The 13061-nt window shown below is 37.2% G+C and overlaps 3 protein-coding genes across 4 annotated transcripts; all 3 read right to left on the bottom strand.

Annotated features, from left to right (window-relative positions):
- Positions 1-46: 46 nt before the first annotated feature.
- On the bottom strand, positions 47-3199 carry LOC141769768 (uncharacterized). The gene is made up of 2 exons (XM_074639171.1): positions 2932-3199; positions 47-1578 (listed from the first exon to the last, which is right to left on the bottom strand). The coding sequence occupies exons 1-2, from the start codon at positions 3101-3103 to the stop codon at positions 545-547; spliced, it is 1206 nt and encodes a 401-aa protein (XP_074495272.1). The 5' UTR covers positions 3104-3199; the 3' UTR covers positions 47-544.
- A 1016-nt stretch (positions 3200-4215) lies between these two features.
- LOC141769773 (uncharacterized) lies at positions 4216-6220 on the bottom strand. 2 transcript variants are annotated; one of them, XM_074639179.1, is made up of 3 exons: positions 5739-6220; positions 4844-5591; positions 4216-4759 (listed from the first exon to the last, which is right to left on the bottom strand). In XM_074639179.1, the coding sequence occupies exons 2-3, from the start codon at positions 5385-5387 to the stop codon at positions 4257-4259; spliced, it is 1047 nt and encodes a 348-aa protein (XP_074495280.1). In that variant the 5' UTR covers positions 5388-5591; positions 5739-6220; the 3' UTR covers positions 4216-4256. The 2 variants fall into 2 exon arrangements, with proteins under 2 accessions (XP_074495280.1, XP_074495278.1); XM_074639177.1 differs by having other exon boundaries at positions 4216-5591.
- A 1549-nt stretch (positions 6221-7769) lies between these two features.
- LOC141769769 (uncharacterized) lies at positions 7770-10433 on the bottom strand. The gene is made up of 2 exons (XM_074639172.1): positions 10110-10433; positions 7770-9960 (listed from the first exon to the last, which is right to left on the bottom strand). The coding sequence occupies exons 1-2, from the start codon at positions 10279-10281 to the stop codon at positions 8957-8959; spliced, it is 1176 nt and encodes a 391-aa protein (XP_074495273.1). The 5' UTR covers positions 10282-10433; the 3' UTR covers positions 7770-8956.
- Between the last annotated feature and the right edge of the window lie 2628 nt (positions 10434-13061).

Raw genomic sequence — 13061 nt, 5'->3', positions numbered from 1 at the left:
CCAAATGCAGAAAAACAAACTGAACAAAGTGGTAAAATAACAAAACTTTTGTTTTTCACGACATTTAATATTTTCAAAAGTAGGAGACCTACTTTCATAGGAGCTATGAACTCATGTGCAACAAAGATTTTTCAAAGAAGCAATAATGTTGCCAACAGAAATGATGATTACTGATGATAATGCAGAAATATGAAGGAAAAACTAGGTTAGTTTAACAAAACTCGATGGCATTGTTATAAATGCATCACTTCATTACAGTTAGACATTGTGACCTCCTTTCAATGGGGATTACATACATTCAGTTACAAAGACGTAGTTATTACAAAAAAAAAAACTGTATTACATACTAGTGAACAAGTCTCCACAGCAGTTTCAGCTTGTTGGTTTCTCCTGTGTATATTGATCTTCAGGTGTTTTATCAAGTCTGTGATTTGACTAAAACTTTTCCCACAAGTGCTGCAATTATGTGGCTCCTCACTTTTGTGAGTTCCTATGTTTTGACCATGAACCTGAATGGTCTCCCACATATTTTTCAAATACAAGGTTAACTGCCTGTATGCGATCTTATATGCTTTGCCAAATGAGACGAATCAAAGCATCTTTCCCCACAGATCTTGCAAAGGTATGGCTTCTCACCAGTGTGGGCTCTTCTAATGTGGACCAACAAGCCATTATTGCGTCTGAAATCTTTTCCACATGTGTTGCAAGAATATGGCTTCTCACCTGTGTGGGTTTTCATGTGACCCATCAAGTAACTGTGAGATCTGAAATATTTTCCACAGGTTTTGCACATATATGGCTTCTCACCTGTATGGCTTCTTATATGAGTCTTTAAATCGTTTGTCCGACAGTATCTTTTCCCACAGGTGTTACAAGAATACAGCTTCTCACCTGTGTGGGTTCTTATGTGGCATAATAAGACACTATTATATCGAAAATCTTTTCCACACATTTTGCAAGAATATGGCTTCTCACCTGTGTGGATTTTCAGGTGTCTATACAAATAGGACTCAAACTGAAAAGTTTTCCCACATGTGTCACATTTGAAACACTGTTTACCTGTGTGAGTATTACGGTGAATCTTATGCAAGTTAGAGTTGTTTACATTGTTACTGTGACTTGTGCTTTTGTTATGTCTTTTCTTTAGTTTTGGCTCTGCATTTCTAGTTGATCCTGAGTCTCTATTCTTGCCTCCTCTCTGATCTTGGCTCTCTATATGAGAGTTGTGAGAGAGGAGCTGGTGGTCACTGTTTGGTTCTGATACTACAGCGCTTATAACTGAAATGTAGCTTAGAGGCTTTTCCTCCACCACACTCCGAGATTCATCGAACCTCAAGTCCAGAGTCTGATCTTCACTGTGGTCACTTTCCTCATCAGTAAGAGTGAACATAAAGGTCTCCGTCTCTTGCTTCAGTACAAGCTGCTCTCCCTCCTGACTGACGCAGAGTTCCTCCTGTTCCTCTTTAATCTGTGGAGGCTCTGGGTCCTCTTGGTCCAGACTGGAGTTCCACTCCTGAATACAGAGCTGCTGGTCAGCGAGAACCTCCTTCTCCATACAGACAGGTTGCTGTGGGAGCTCTGGAGGGACAGAGAAAAAAAGAAATAGGATACTACTGTGAGAAAAACAGACATCTCAGAAGATAACATTTTTGTATATTTACTCCTGTTTTTAAATGGAGCCCGGGGAGGGACATGGAGGGGGAAAAAAACAAAGTTTAAAGGTGTACCTTTGCGAGATTTTGCAAATGTTAATGTACCTCTGGGTCAGTTTGGCATCATGAAAACAATGGTTAGGTTAAGTTATCTTTATTGTACCATGAGGGGAAATTTGTTTTGCAGCCAGGGCTCACCACGAGAAACGCATGCAGCTGTTCGCTGCAAGAGCAGCTGTTCCGCTCTCTGGAGCGCAGAGACCCGTGGGAGAGGTTCATAGAATGTTATTTTGAGATTGGTCTCAAATATAAAGACATTAAATCAGTGATACTAAATACTTGTTGCAACAACAGATTAATGCTTAAAATATAATTTATTTCAATTAAAGACTGTGGTTAAAACAAAAACGTACTTTTGAAATCAACGTAGTTTTAGTATGCTAACAGAGAGACCAGATACTGCAACGATACAGTAGCTAGCTGTATAGTATGATTCATTGCAATGACATAAAGCATGATAAGCATGTATAGTTTACATTTTTATATGCGGTTTATATTATTATATGGTTAAATAGACAATAAATGAGTACGTTTATTTTTATTTAACATTTTTAACAGCTGGGTTTAAAGGGGATGGCAGCAAAAAAAAAAAAAACACTGTCTGGGGTGAATGTAAATGAGTATAGCTAATTACTTCTCTATCAATTTATACTTTTCATGTTATGTTAGTACATCATATATAGATTTATTCCATAGAGTTGTTTTTTTAATGTTGTGTGTGTAGAATCAAATATTTGCAAATGACAATACATATTGAAAGATTAGGTATTGAAGAGTAGTTCGTCAAAGAATACAATAAAAGCATGAGAAATTGCAATGACTTAATTATTTTAACTTTAAAGGAGAGATTAGAGATTGTCTTTTTTCATATATATATTTACTGTATTGTTATTGTTATTATATATATCTTTTTCTAATTGTTTGTTATTACTCATGTTGTTTCTTTATATTAATCTTGTCTCTAGGTGGAGGCTTCAGATAAGCCCAGTGGGCTTTTTGCCTCTTCCTGCACGTATATTATTATTATTTTTTTGTTATGTTGTGTAGTTTTAAACTGTGCAAAATAAAAATATATAAAATAAATTAGACTTTCATTTTAACTAAAAATGGGGCAGTAGGCCTATACTGTATATTAACATGTCTGAAAGGCTGATTTGGTGGGCTGAATGTGAAACCATACTCCTCTATTACTATTTATGAAAAGACCAGTTTTACACACCTATTCTCTGTAATTTGATTTCAGGTTTCCAAACGATATCCAACAGTCTTCGCTGGCGATCGATCTCTTCCTCGTACTCGAAGATAGTTTTATTAAAAACTCTGAATATTTCTTCAGCAGCAGCAGTTAGTCGCTCATTGACAAACTCTCTCAGATACTCAACTGAAGACATTCTTGTTTAATTAATTACAAATGAAACAGATGCGCAACGACTCGTCTTCCAGCAGAAACAAGCAGCTGACTAACGCTACTAGCACTTACTTGTGTTGTTTACTTCCGCTGGATGTCACACTGTTAAGCTCCGACAGTGGAAGTGAGAAAGCTTTTCGTTCCGTTTTCAATTAGGGTTGTACATCTGTGTTGCTTTAATTTTACAGGGAAACAGGTTATTTTCTCTTTACTACTACATTTAACTGATGTCTTTTCGAGCTATTTCAAAGAAATTATTTAAAATAAAAACATATTAACTTATTCATATATGTTATATTTATAACATATAAACATATTCTGCACTTTAGTCTATTTAAAAAAAATAATAATCTCTACCTCAATGCTTATCCTGCATTATATTACATATTTGAAATTTCTTAATATCTATATCTCCTATATTTTATTATCCAGCACTATATTCACATTTTTAATAGTCCCGTATCTCAGTTGTTACCCTGCACTATATTCATTTTATATTCTCCTGTTATTTTTTTATATCTGGTATATTTTTTTATACTCAGTATTACTCAATGGGGAATTGTATCCATTTCATTAGAGATGTAGCTATTACTTAATTTCGCTGGTGAACACGTCTCCACAGGAGTTTCAGCTCTATGGTTTCTCCTGTGTATATTGATCCTCAAATCAAGTATGTGATTTGGTTAAAACTTTTCCTTGATGTACTAAAATTATGTGGCTCCTCACTTCTGTGAATTCCTCTGTGTTCTGACCATGAACCACTAGAACTGGGGCCCATTCCATAAAGCATTTGTTTTAATTTGCTTTAGATTGTTTAATTTGTTTTAAATTAATGTATCTTTGTATTAATTCCCTTATTTATTTAGTCTTGTTTAATTTCCACTTACATTTTTTATGTACTGTGTTGGCTTTCTACTGGGACACTGTGTGAAACAACTCCTTATCTGTGTAAAACTACTCCTTTTCCCACACTCTCCGTTGCAGATTTCTATATAATCACATTGTAATAATCTCCTGCAGGCAGTCTTCTGCAGACTCTGTGTGACTCTGTATAACCAGTGCCTCTTCCTATAAGAATAAAATACAACAAAGACATTTCATCTGTTTGAGATCTTTATTTCAACGTTCATTAGGACTCATCTAGGGAAATTGACAGAATTTCCATTACAATGCAAATATCTTTTATGGCTCGACAATACACACGCATCAAAGAATTTTTTCCCACAGATCTTGCAACGGTACGGCGTCTCACCAGTGTGGGCTCTTCTCATGTGGACCAACAAGCAACTATTACGTCTGAAATTTGTTCCACATATTTTGCAAGAGTGCGGCTTCTCACCTGTGTGGGTTCTCATGTGGCCTGTCAAGTGACTGCTACATCTGAACTCTTTTCCACATGTTTTGCAAGAATGTGGCTTCTCATCTGTGTGGATTAACAGGTGTCTCTGCAATTTTGAATTATATTTAAAACCTTTTCCACAAACGTCACATTTTAAAGACTTTTTTTCTAGACCAGTGGGAGTAGTACGGTGAATTTTTAACATGGTAAAGTTTTTTACATCGTTACTGGGACTTTTCATTTTGTGATGTCCCTTCTTAAGTTTTTCCCCAAAAGGGTTGCAAGAATATGGCTTCTCACCTGTGTGAGTTCTCATGTGTCTGTCCAGTGATGACTTATGCTTAAAAGCTTTCCCACAAGTATCACACTGGAACAATTTTTTACCCATGCTAGTATTACAGTGAATAGTTGACATTGTTAAGTTGTTTACATTATTAGTGTGACTGTTGCTTTTGTGATGTATTTTCTTTAGTTTTGGCTCTGCATTTCTAGTTGATCCTGAGTCTCCATTCTTGCCTCCTTTCTCATCTTGGCTCTCAGCTACATGAGAGTTGTGAGAGAGGAGCTTCTCACTGTGTGCTTCTGACACCACAGAGATTATAACTGGCATGTTGACTACAGACTCTTTCTCTGCTTCACTTAGAGTTTTATCAGCATTCAAGTCCTTATTCTGATCTTTGTGGTCACGTTCCTCATCAGTAGGAGTCAACATAAAGAATCCTTTCTGGTCTTGGCTCTCAGCTACATGAGAGTTGTGAGAGAGGAGCTGGTGGTCCCTGTTTAGTTCTGATATTTCAGGATTTTCCCAGTCAGATTCGTTTTTTAGCCAACTGATACACATGCTAGCTGGAAGCTCTGTCTCTGCTACACTCTGACTTTTGTCAGGATTAAAGTAGAGTCTGATCTTCACTGTGGTCACTTTCCTCATCAGTAGGAGTCAACATAAAGGTCTCAGTCTCCTGCTTCACTTCAAGCTGCTCTCCCTCCTGATTGATGCAGAGTTCCTCCTGTTCCTCTTTAATCTGTGGAGGCTCTGGGTCCTCTTGGTCCAGACTGGAGTTCCTCTCCTGAATACAGAGCTGCTGGTCAGCGAGAACCTCCTCCTCCTTACAGACATGTTGCTGTGGGAGCTCTGGAGGGACAGACAACAAAGGGAATATTATACCACTAGAAATGCAGACATGTGACCAAATTAGTACCATAATATGTATAGTGATCATATATAAATCTTAGTCCTCTGTCTTGTGGTATTAATTATTAACAATTAGGTTTTACACACCTCTCCTGTGTAACTTTATTTCAGGTTTCCAAAAGACATCCAACAGTTTGCGCTGACGATCGATCTCTTCCTCGTACTCGAAGATAGTTTTATTAAAAACTCTGAATATTTCTTCAGCAGCAGCAGTTAGTCGCTCGTTGACAAACTCTCTCAAAGACTCAACTGAAGACATTGTTGCTTAATTACACATTAAATATTAATCTTATCTATAACTGAAATATCGTCTTCCAGCTAATTCAACACGACCATGCAGGCTCGCTACTGGCGCTTGTGTTGTTTACTTCCGCTGGGTGTCACGCTGTTAAGTTCCGACAGTCGAAGTGAGTTATTTTTTTCTTTCAGCTTTCATTAGGGTTGTACATGTGTTGCTTCATTTCACAGTGACAAATTAGGTTATTTTTTCTCTTTACTACTACATTTAACTGATGACTTTTAGAGCTATTTCGCAGACAATCATGTAAAATAAAAACACAGTCTTTTAGCGAGGATGGAAGAACTTTACACAGGTAAGTAAAAGTAGCAATAACACAGTGTAAAAACACCCATTCATTCAAAAATATTAGTAAATGTACCAAATTACAATCAGAAAATTTGTATTTAAAGTATAAAACATGTGTTGTACAAGTGCTCATGTACAATGGCCCCTGTCAGGTTATATAGCATTTTATTTTAGAGCAGCTAGTTGAGATGGAGAAAATATATATATATTATCATTTAAGACGTCAGTCGTTTACATTTATAGGAGAGTTTCTCAGAATCAACATCCATCCACTCAGATAACCTACATATGTAGTGTATAAACATAGTGAAAAAATAATATTAATTTAACAGGTCAAACATTTGACATATGGCTTCTCACCTGAGTGCAACGCCGAAAGGAGATACAAAAACATTCAATAACTTCACTGTTATACAGTGTAGTGCTACCAAAAGCCCTTCACACATCGTTAGTCTCTTCCTGATAATAGTACACCAGTTATTTCTGGAAAAACAGGTCAAACAGGTCAAATATTTGTAGAAACTATGAACTGAACTGAAAGGAATTGTTTCTGCAACTACTGCTACTAACAGCAATCGGAGAAATACAGCAATATCATTCAACAACACTTGATGGCACTGTTGATGTACTACTTCATTACAAGATATCGTGACAGCTTGATGGTTTTGCCTGACAAAACAAAACAAAATAGAGATTTTAGAAAAACTTTGAGTGCTGCATTCATGCGGCTCCTCACTTGTGTGGGTTCAAATAGAAAACTACTTGTCTGTATACTCTTTTATGCCTTGCCAATTAAAACATTGCTCATTATCTTTTCCCGCAGGTGTTGCCGTTATGACTTCTCGTCTGTGTGGTCTTTTCTCATGTGGACAAACAAGCCACTACAACATCTGAAATTTCTCCCACATGTTTTTCAAGGATATGGCTTCTCACTTGTGTGGATTCTTATATGACAGTTTAATGTTGATTTATGACTGAATCTTTTCCCACAGGTGTTACAAGAATATGGGTTCTCACCTGAGTGCAATGCCGAAAGGAGATACAAAAACGTTCAATAACTTCACTCTTATACAGTGTAGTGCTACCAAAATCCCTTCACACATCATTAGTCTCTTCCTGATAATAGTACACCAGTTATTTTGGGGAAAATGTGCTTTTGCATCATGTCTGTGATTTTTTTCTTTTGACAAGTATTCAATACCTTCACTGTTATAAAGTTTAGTGCCACCAAAATGTTTTGACACATCAACGGTCTCCTGTTGGTTATACTCCAACACTAAGTTTGGAAAAATGTGCTTTTGCATCACTTTGGTGAATATTTGTGGGATATCCAATAACTTCACTGTTGGGAAAAATGTGATTTTGCTTCATTTTGGTGACTTTTTAGTGGGAAAATATTCAATCAAGTGCAAACAGCTGCTGACGGCAAATTATTATATCAAGAACATTCTCTTACATTCAAATTTTCTGTATTTCATGTTGTCATGTAGATAGACATGTGTGTTGTGTGTATAATATATATCACTCAATCATATAATGCCACTCTTTATTTGTACAGTATAGTACTTTTCATACAAACATATGTAGTGCTTAACACAATACAATATATAAAGGTTGTAATTTGTGTGTTAAAGATCCAACATCCGTTCATTCTTGTTGCATTATGTCACATTGTGAATTGAATTAATACTAGTAAATATAGCCTTTAAGTTGTCATGAACAATGTATGCACATCTGAGAGAGATCATAAAATACATTGGTAAAAAAAAACAATGGACGGCTGATGCAGCTGTGCCACAAGTCACATTTAATTGACGTTGCATTAAAATGACGGCTCCGAGGCAAAGATGTCTCATTTGTTGCAATGCCTGTTGCCTTCACTCCTCTGTCCTCGCCTCCTCCGCTCGCATCTCCCGTGGGAGGGACTAAGACGCGAGGAGAGGAGTCGAGGAAAGGAATCAGGGATGTACAAACTGGGAAATGGGAAAGGCCTAATGACTTCATCAACCCTGGCACTCACCAAGAGTGCATGTAAAGGCAGATTTCAAAGTAGTGTCAAAAATTCAGTTATCAAGACAACATTTGGAGAATTGGTGTACTTCATCTAGACAGCATAGAGATGTCTGTAATTTGTTATTTTTACAAAGATGTATTGCTCAATAAGTGGGAAACTTAAGTTTAAAGATGCTCTATTTCAATTGACTGCAATAGCCTACATGATAGAATTCAAAATACTGTCAAACATTCAGTTTTTGAGATACAATTAATCCACCACACAACATCTACCATGGCATCAACATCTTGTCATTTATTTTCAAGAACATTGGAGATTTATTTAGCGAGCATTTGCAGTAGCAGTTTAAAGTAAAACATTTTGATGCACTGTGGGCTCAATTTTTAATAATTCAAAAATCTGTCTTGATCATTTGTGGAGGACAGTCTGAAGAAAGCGTAGCAAAAATAGTGTCAATCAAGCAATAAACGGGGGAGGAGATAGGTTTAATTAGTTTTACAGTTTTTGCAAAAAACAGAGTGATGGACTTCACAAATCCTGGCGGCTTGAAGCATCTGAACATTTCTGCTCTCTCAATTAATTTCAAATTTCAATTAATGACATGATGCAGACAAAAAAAAACTAGTTGGTAGGATGACTAAATAAGTGACCCAACACCACAAGAGAGGGTTTCTCAGCCTCAACATTAGAGAGTTCAAAACCCACTCATACCGCTGAAGTATCTAAAAATTGTAAAAGAGAATATTGATCTGGCAAAGGTACGGCTTCCTTCTTACCTATGTGTGTTCTCATGTGGCGTATCAACTGACTGCTACATCTGAAATCTTTCCCACACGTTTTGCAAGAATATGGCTTCTCACCTGTATGGATTCTTACATGAGTGTTCAATATTGACTTCTGAGTGAATCTTTTCCCACACGTACTGCAAGAAAATGGCTTTTCGCCTGTGTGGATTCTCAGGTGGGATGTCAACTCACTACTCTGTCGGAAGTCTTTCCCACATATTTTGCATGTAAACGGCTTTTCTCCTGTGTGGATTCTCATGTGGTTCAACAGGTTACTGCTACATCTGAAATCCTTCCCACATATTTCACAAGAATACGGCTTCTCACCTGAGTGGATTCGTATATGACCGTTCAATATTGATTTCTGCGTGAATCTTTTCCCACACGTGTTGCAAGAGTATGGCTTCTCGCCTGTGTGAATTCTCAGGTGTCTCTGCCAATGTGACTTTTTCTTAAAAGTTTTCTCACAGGTGTCGCATTTGAAAGACTTAATAGTTGATCCAGAGTGTCCATTCTTGCCTTCTTTCTGATCTTGGCTCTCAGCTACATGAGAGTTGTGAGAGAGGAGCTGGCGGTCACTGTTTGGTTCTGATACTTCAGGATTTTCCCAGTCAGATTCGTCTTTAAGCCAAGTGATACACATGCTAGCTGGGAGCTCTGTCACTGCTGCACTTTTGTCAGGATTAAAGTACAGAGTCTGATCTTCACTGTGGTCACTTTCCTCATAAGTAGGAGTCATCATAAAGGTTTCAGTCTCCTGCTCAAGCTGCTCTCCCTCCTGACTGGTGCAGAGTTCCTCCTGTTCCTCTTTAATTTGTAGAGGCTCTGGGTCCTCTTGGTCCAGACTGGAGTTCATCTCCTGAATACAGAGCTGCTGGTCAGTGAGAACCTCCTTCTCTTTGCAGACATGTTGCTGTGGGAGCTCTGGAGGGACAGACAACAAAAGGAAGAGGATACTACTGTGATGATAGTAAAAAACGACATCAAATTAAATTAAAAGTGTGTATTTAACCCATCAGGATGCTACATGTCACACTCCTTTGTCAGTATATCAAAGAACATGTTTTACACACCTATCCTGTGTAGATTTATTTCAGGTTTCCAAACGATATCCAACAGTTTGCGCTGACGATCGATCTCTTCCTCGTACTCGACGATAGTTTTCTCAAAAACTCTGAATATTTCTTCAGCAGCAACAGTTAGTCGCTCGTTGACAAACTCTCTCAAATACTCAACTGAAGACATTGTTGTTTAATGAAGTAATTAGCTGCACTACGACAATAATATCGTCTTCCAGGAAATCCAATACGTGCATGCAGCTAATTGAGCTAATGCTACTAGCGTTTGTGTGGTTTACTTCCGCTGGATGTCACACTGTTAAAGTTCCGACAGTGGAAGTCAGTTATTGTTCCGCTTTAAGTCTACAGCTGCTTTTATCTGGATCAAACAGTCTCAACGAGCAAATACACATAACTTTATGTCCATGGTAATAGCAAAAGTATGTCTTTGTGAAACTTTAACGTTTATTGTAACCGAATAATAATTACAATTGTGGCTAAAGAAGTGTTTGCAGTTAATTTATATAACCAGGCATGACATTTACATGAGAATATAGGCATAGGCTACTATAGGCTCTTGTTTCTGATGTTTATACGTGTTTGGTAGGCTTAGCTATGTCTAAAATCATTGTTTTATTTTGAAACTAGACTGTAATTAACATGATTTACGGATGGATTATATATCAAATAAAGAAAAGGTCTCTTTTACAAATATGACTTCATTATTTAACCTACCTACAAACCATAAAATGCTGTGATTTAAAGCTGTTTCAGTGATTCAGTGAGTTTTTTGAATTCATTTATGAGGATTATATCTGACAGATTAAAGCCCACTCAGTCCTTTTTAACTGCTGAAATTCCTTAAAAGGACCATTACAATACAGTTTTCACCTGCCAAAAACTGTTTGCAGCTCCTAAATTGTGCCCGGAAAGTTTTTTCTGTCTCAGAATGGTTTGATTTCATTCATGAGGATTAAATCTGACAGATTAAAGCCCACTCAGTCCTTTTTACCTGCTGAAATTCTTTTAAAGGACCATTACAGCCCATGAAATACAGTTTTCACCTGCCAAAAACTGATTGAAGCTCCTACCTTGTGACTGGAAAGGTTTTTCTGTCTCAGAATGGTTTGATTTCATTCATGAGGATTATATTTGACAGATTATAGCCCATTCGGTCCCTTTTACCTGCTGAAATTCCTTTAAAGGACCATTACAGCCCATGAAATACAGTTTTCACCTGCCAAAAACTGATTGAAGCTCCTACCTTGTGACTACAAGGTTTTTTTCTGTTTCAGAATGGTTTGATTTCATTCATGAGGATTATATCTGACAGATTAAAACCAACTCAGTCCTTTTTACCTGTTGAAATTCTTTTAAAGGGCCATTACAAGCCATAAAATACAGTTTTCACCTGCCAAAAACTGATACTATTAATATTTCTAGTAATTTTACCTTTATTTGATAATCGTTAGGTGTACATATTTGTGTTATCTTCATATTTTTATGCAGTTATTTAACTTCCATAGGATTTTATACTACAGTATCCATGGTAACTATGGAGCTATAAAAGCTCATCACTGGGGCAACAAGTCAGACCGGGCTTGTATTTCCCAGGTGAGTGTGAGTGTTTAAACTACTAATCTGTAAATATGAATGTATAGTCTATGTGTATAATCTAATAGACCGGGCTTGACGTTTGTCCCGAAGTGCTTGTAAGCAAAATAAATGTATGTTGAATCGACATCGGAGCTGTCTGTGGTTCATTGGAGTGAACCGTTAACCGTTAACCGTCAGCTGTTGGTCTACATTCAAACACAACGCAGAGACTGTTGGCTGCCACCGCTATCAGCGGTACAATACAAAGTTAACGGGGCCGTCATGAACTGTTTTATAGAGGAAGTAACCTGAGGAAGTTACACTGTGAGGTAAGTAAGTTGGAGTTGAGTGGTATAAGACGGTCCTTGGTGCTACACCGTTCGTGTTCCTCCGCCATATACCGTTTCCTAACGGCCGGCGGTAGTGATGGGAATTCCGGCTCTTTTTAGTGAGCCAGTTCATTTGGCTCAGCTCACCAAGAAGAGCCGGCTCTTTCGGCTCCCAAACAGCTCTTCGTTTTACCACTTCTGCCTTTTATAATTCAGCTAAATTTAGCGCTGTTTTGACCTATGATTAGTATGTGTGCACATATATAACTTAAATTATTCAATGTAATTATACCTGAACGGTACACCATCAGGGAACAATTTATACCACTCTGTACTACAGCGACACACCATTAGCCACTTTTCAATCTCGGCGCTACTGAAATATTCATCAAGAAGGTCTTGTCATTAAAATTTAGATCAAGTCAAAAAAACGTTCAGTCACATGGTAGGAGCTGCGATCAGTTTTTGGCAGGTGAAACTGTATTTTATGGCTTGTAATGGTCCTTTAAAGTAATTTTAAACAGGTAAAAAGGACTGAGTTGGCTATAATCTGTCAGATATTATTCTCATGAATGAAATCAAACCATTCTGAGGCAGAAAAAAACTTTCAGTCACAAGGTAGGAGCTGCAATCAGTTTTTGGCAGGTGAAAACTGTATTTTATGGGTTTTAATGGTCCTTTAAAGGAATTTCAGCAGGTAAAAATTACTGAGTGGGCTATAATCTGTCAAATATAATCCTCATGAATGAAATCGAAAAACTCACTGAATCACTGAAAAAATTTCAGTCACAGCATTTTATGGTTTGTATGTAGGTAAATAATGAAGAGTCATAATTGCAAGAGACCTTTTCTTTATTTATATATAATCCATCCGTAAATCATGTTAATTACAGTGTAGTTTCAAAATAAAACAATGATTTTAGACATAGCTAAGCCTACCAAACACATATAAACATCAGAAACAATAGCCTAGTAGCCTATGCCTATTGTCTCATGTAAACGTCATGCCTGGTTACATAAATCTCAAAAACTTCTTTGGCCA

The sequence above is a fragment of the Sebastes fasciatus genome, chromosome 6 (genome assembly GCF_043250625.1).
Source record: "Sebastes fasciatus isolate fSebFas1 chromosome 6, fSebFas1.pri, whole genome shotgun sequence".
Lineage (NCBI taxonomy): Eukaryota > Metazoa > Chordata > Actinopteri > Perciformes > Sebastidae > Sebastes > Sebastes fasciatus.
The sequence above is the reverse complement of the archived record's forward strand: the minus strand, read 5'-3'. Positions and strand labels throughout refer to the sequence as shown.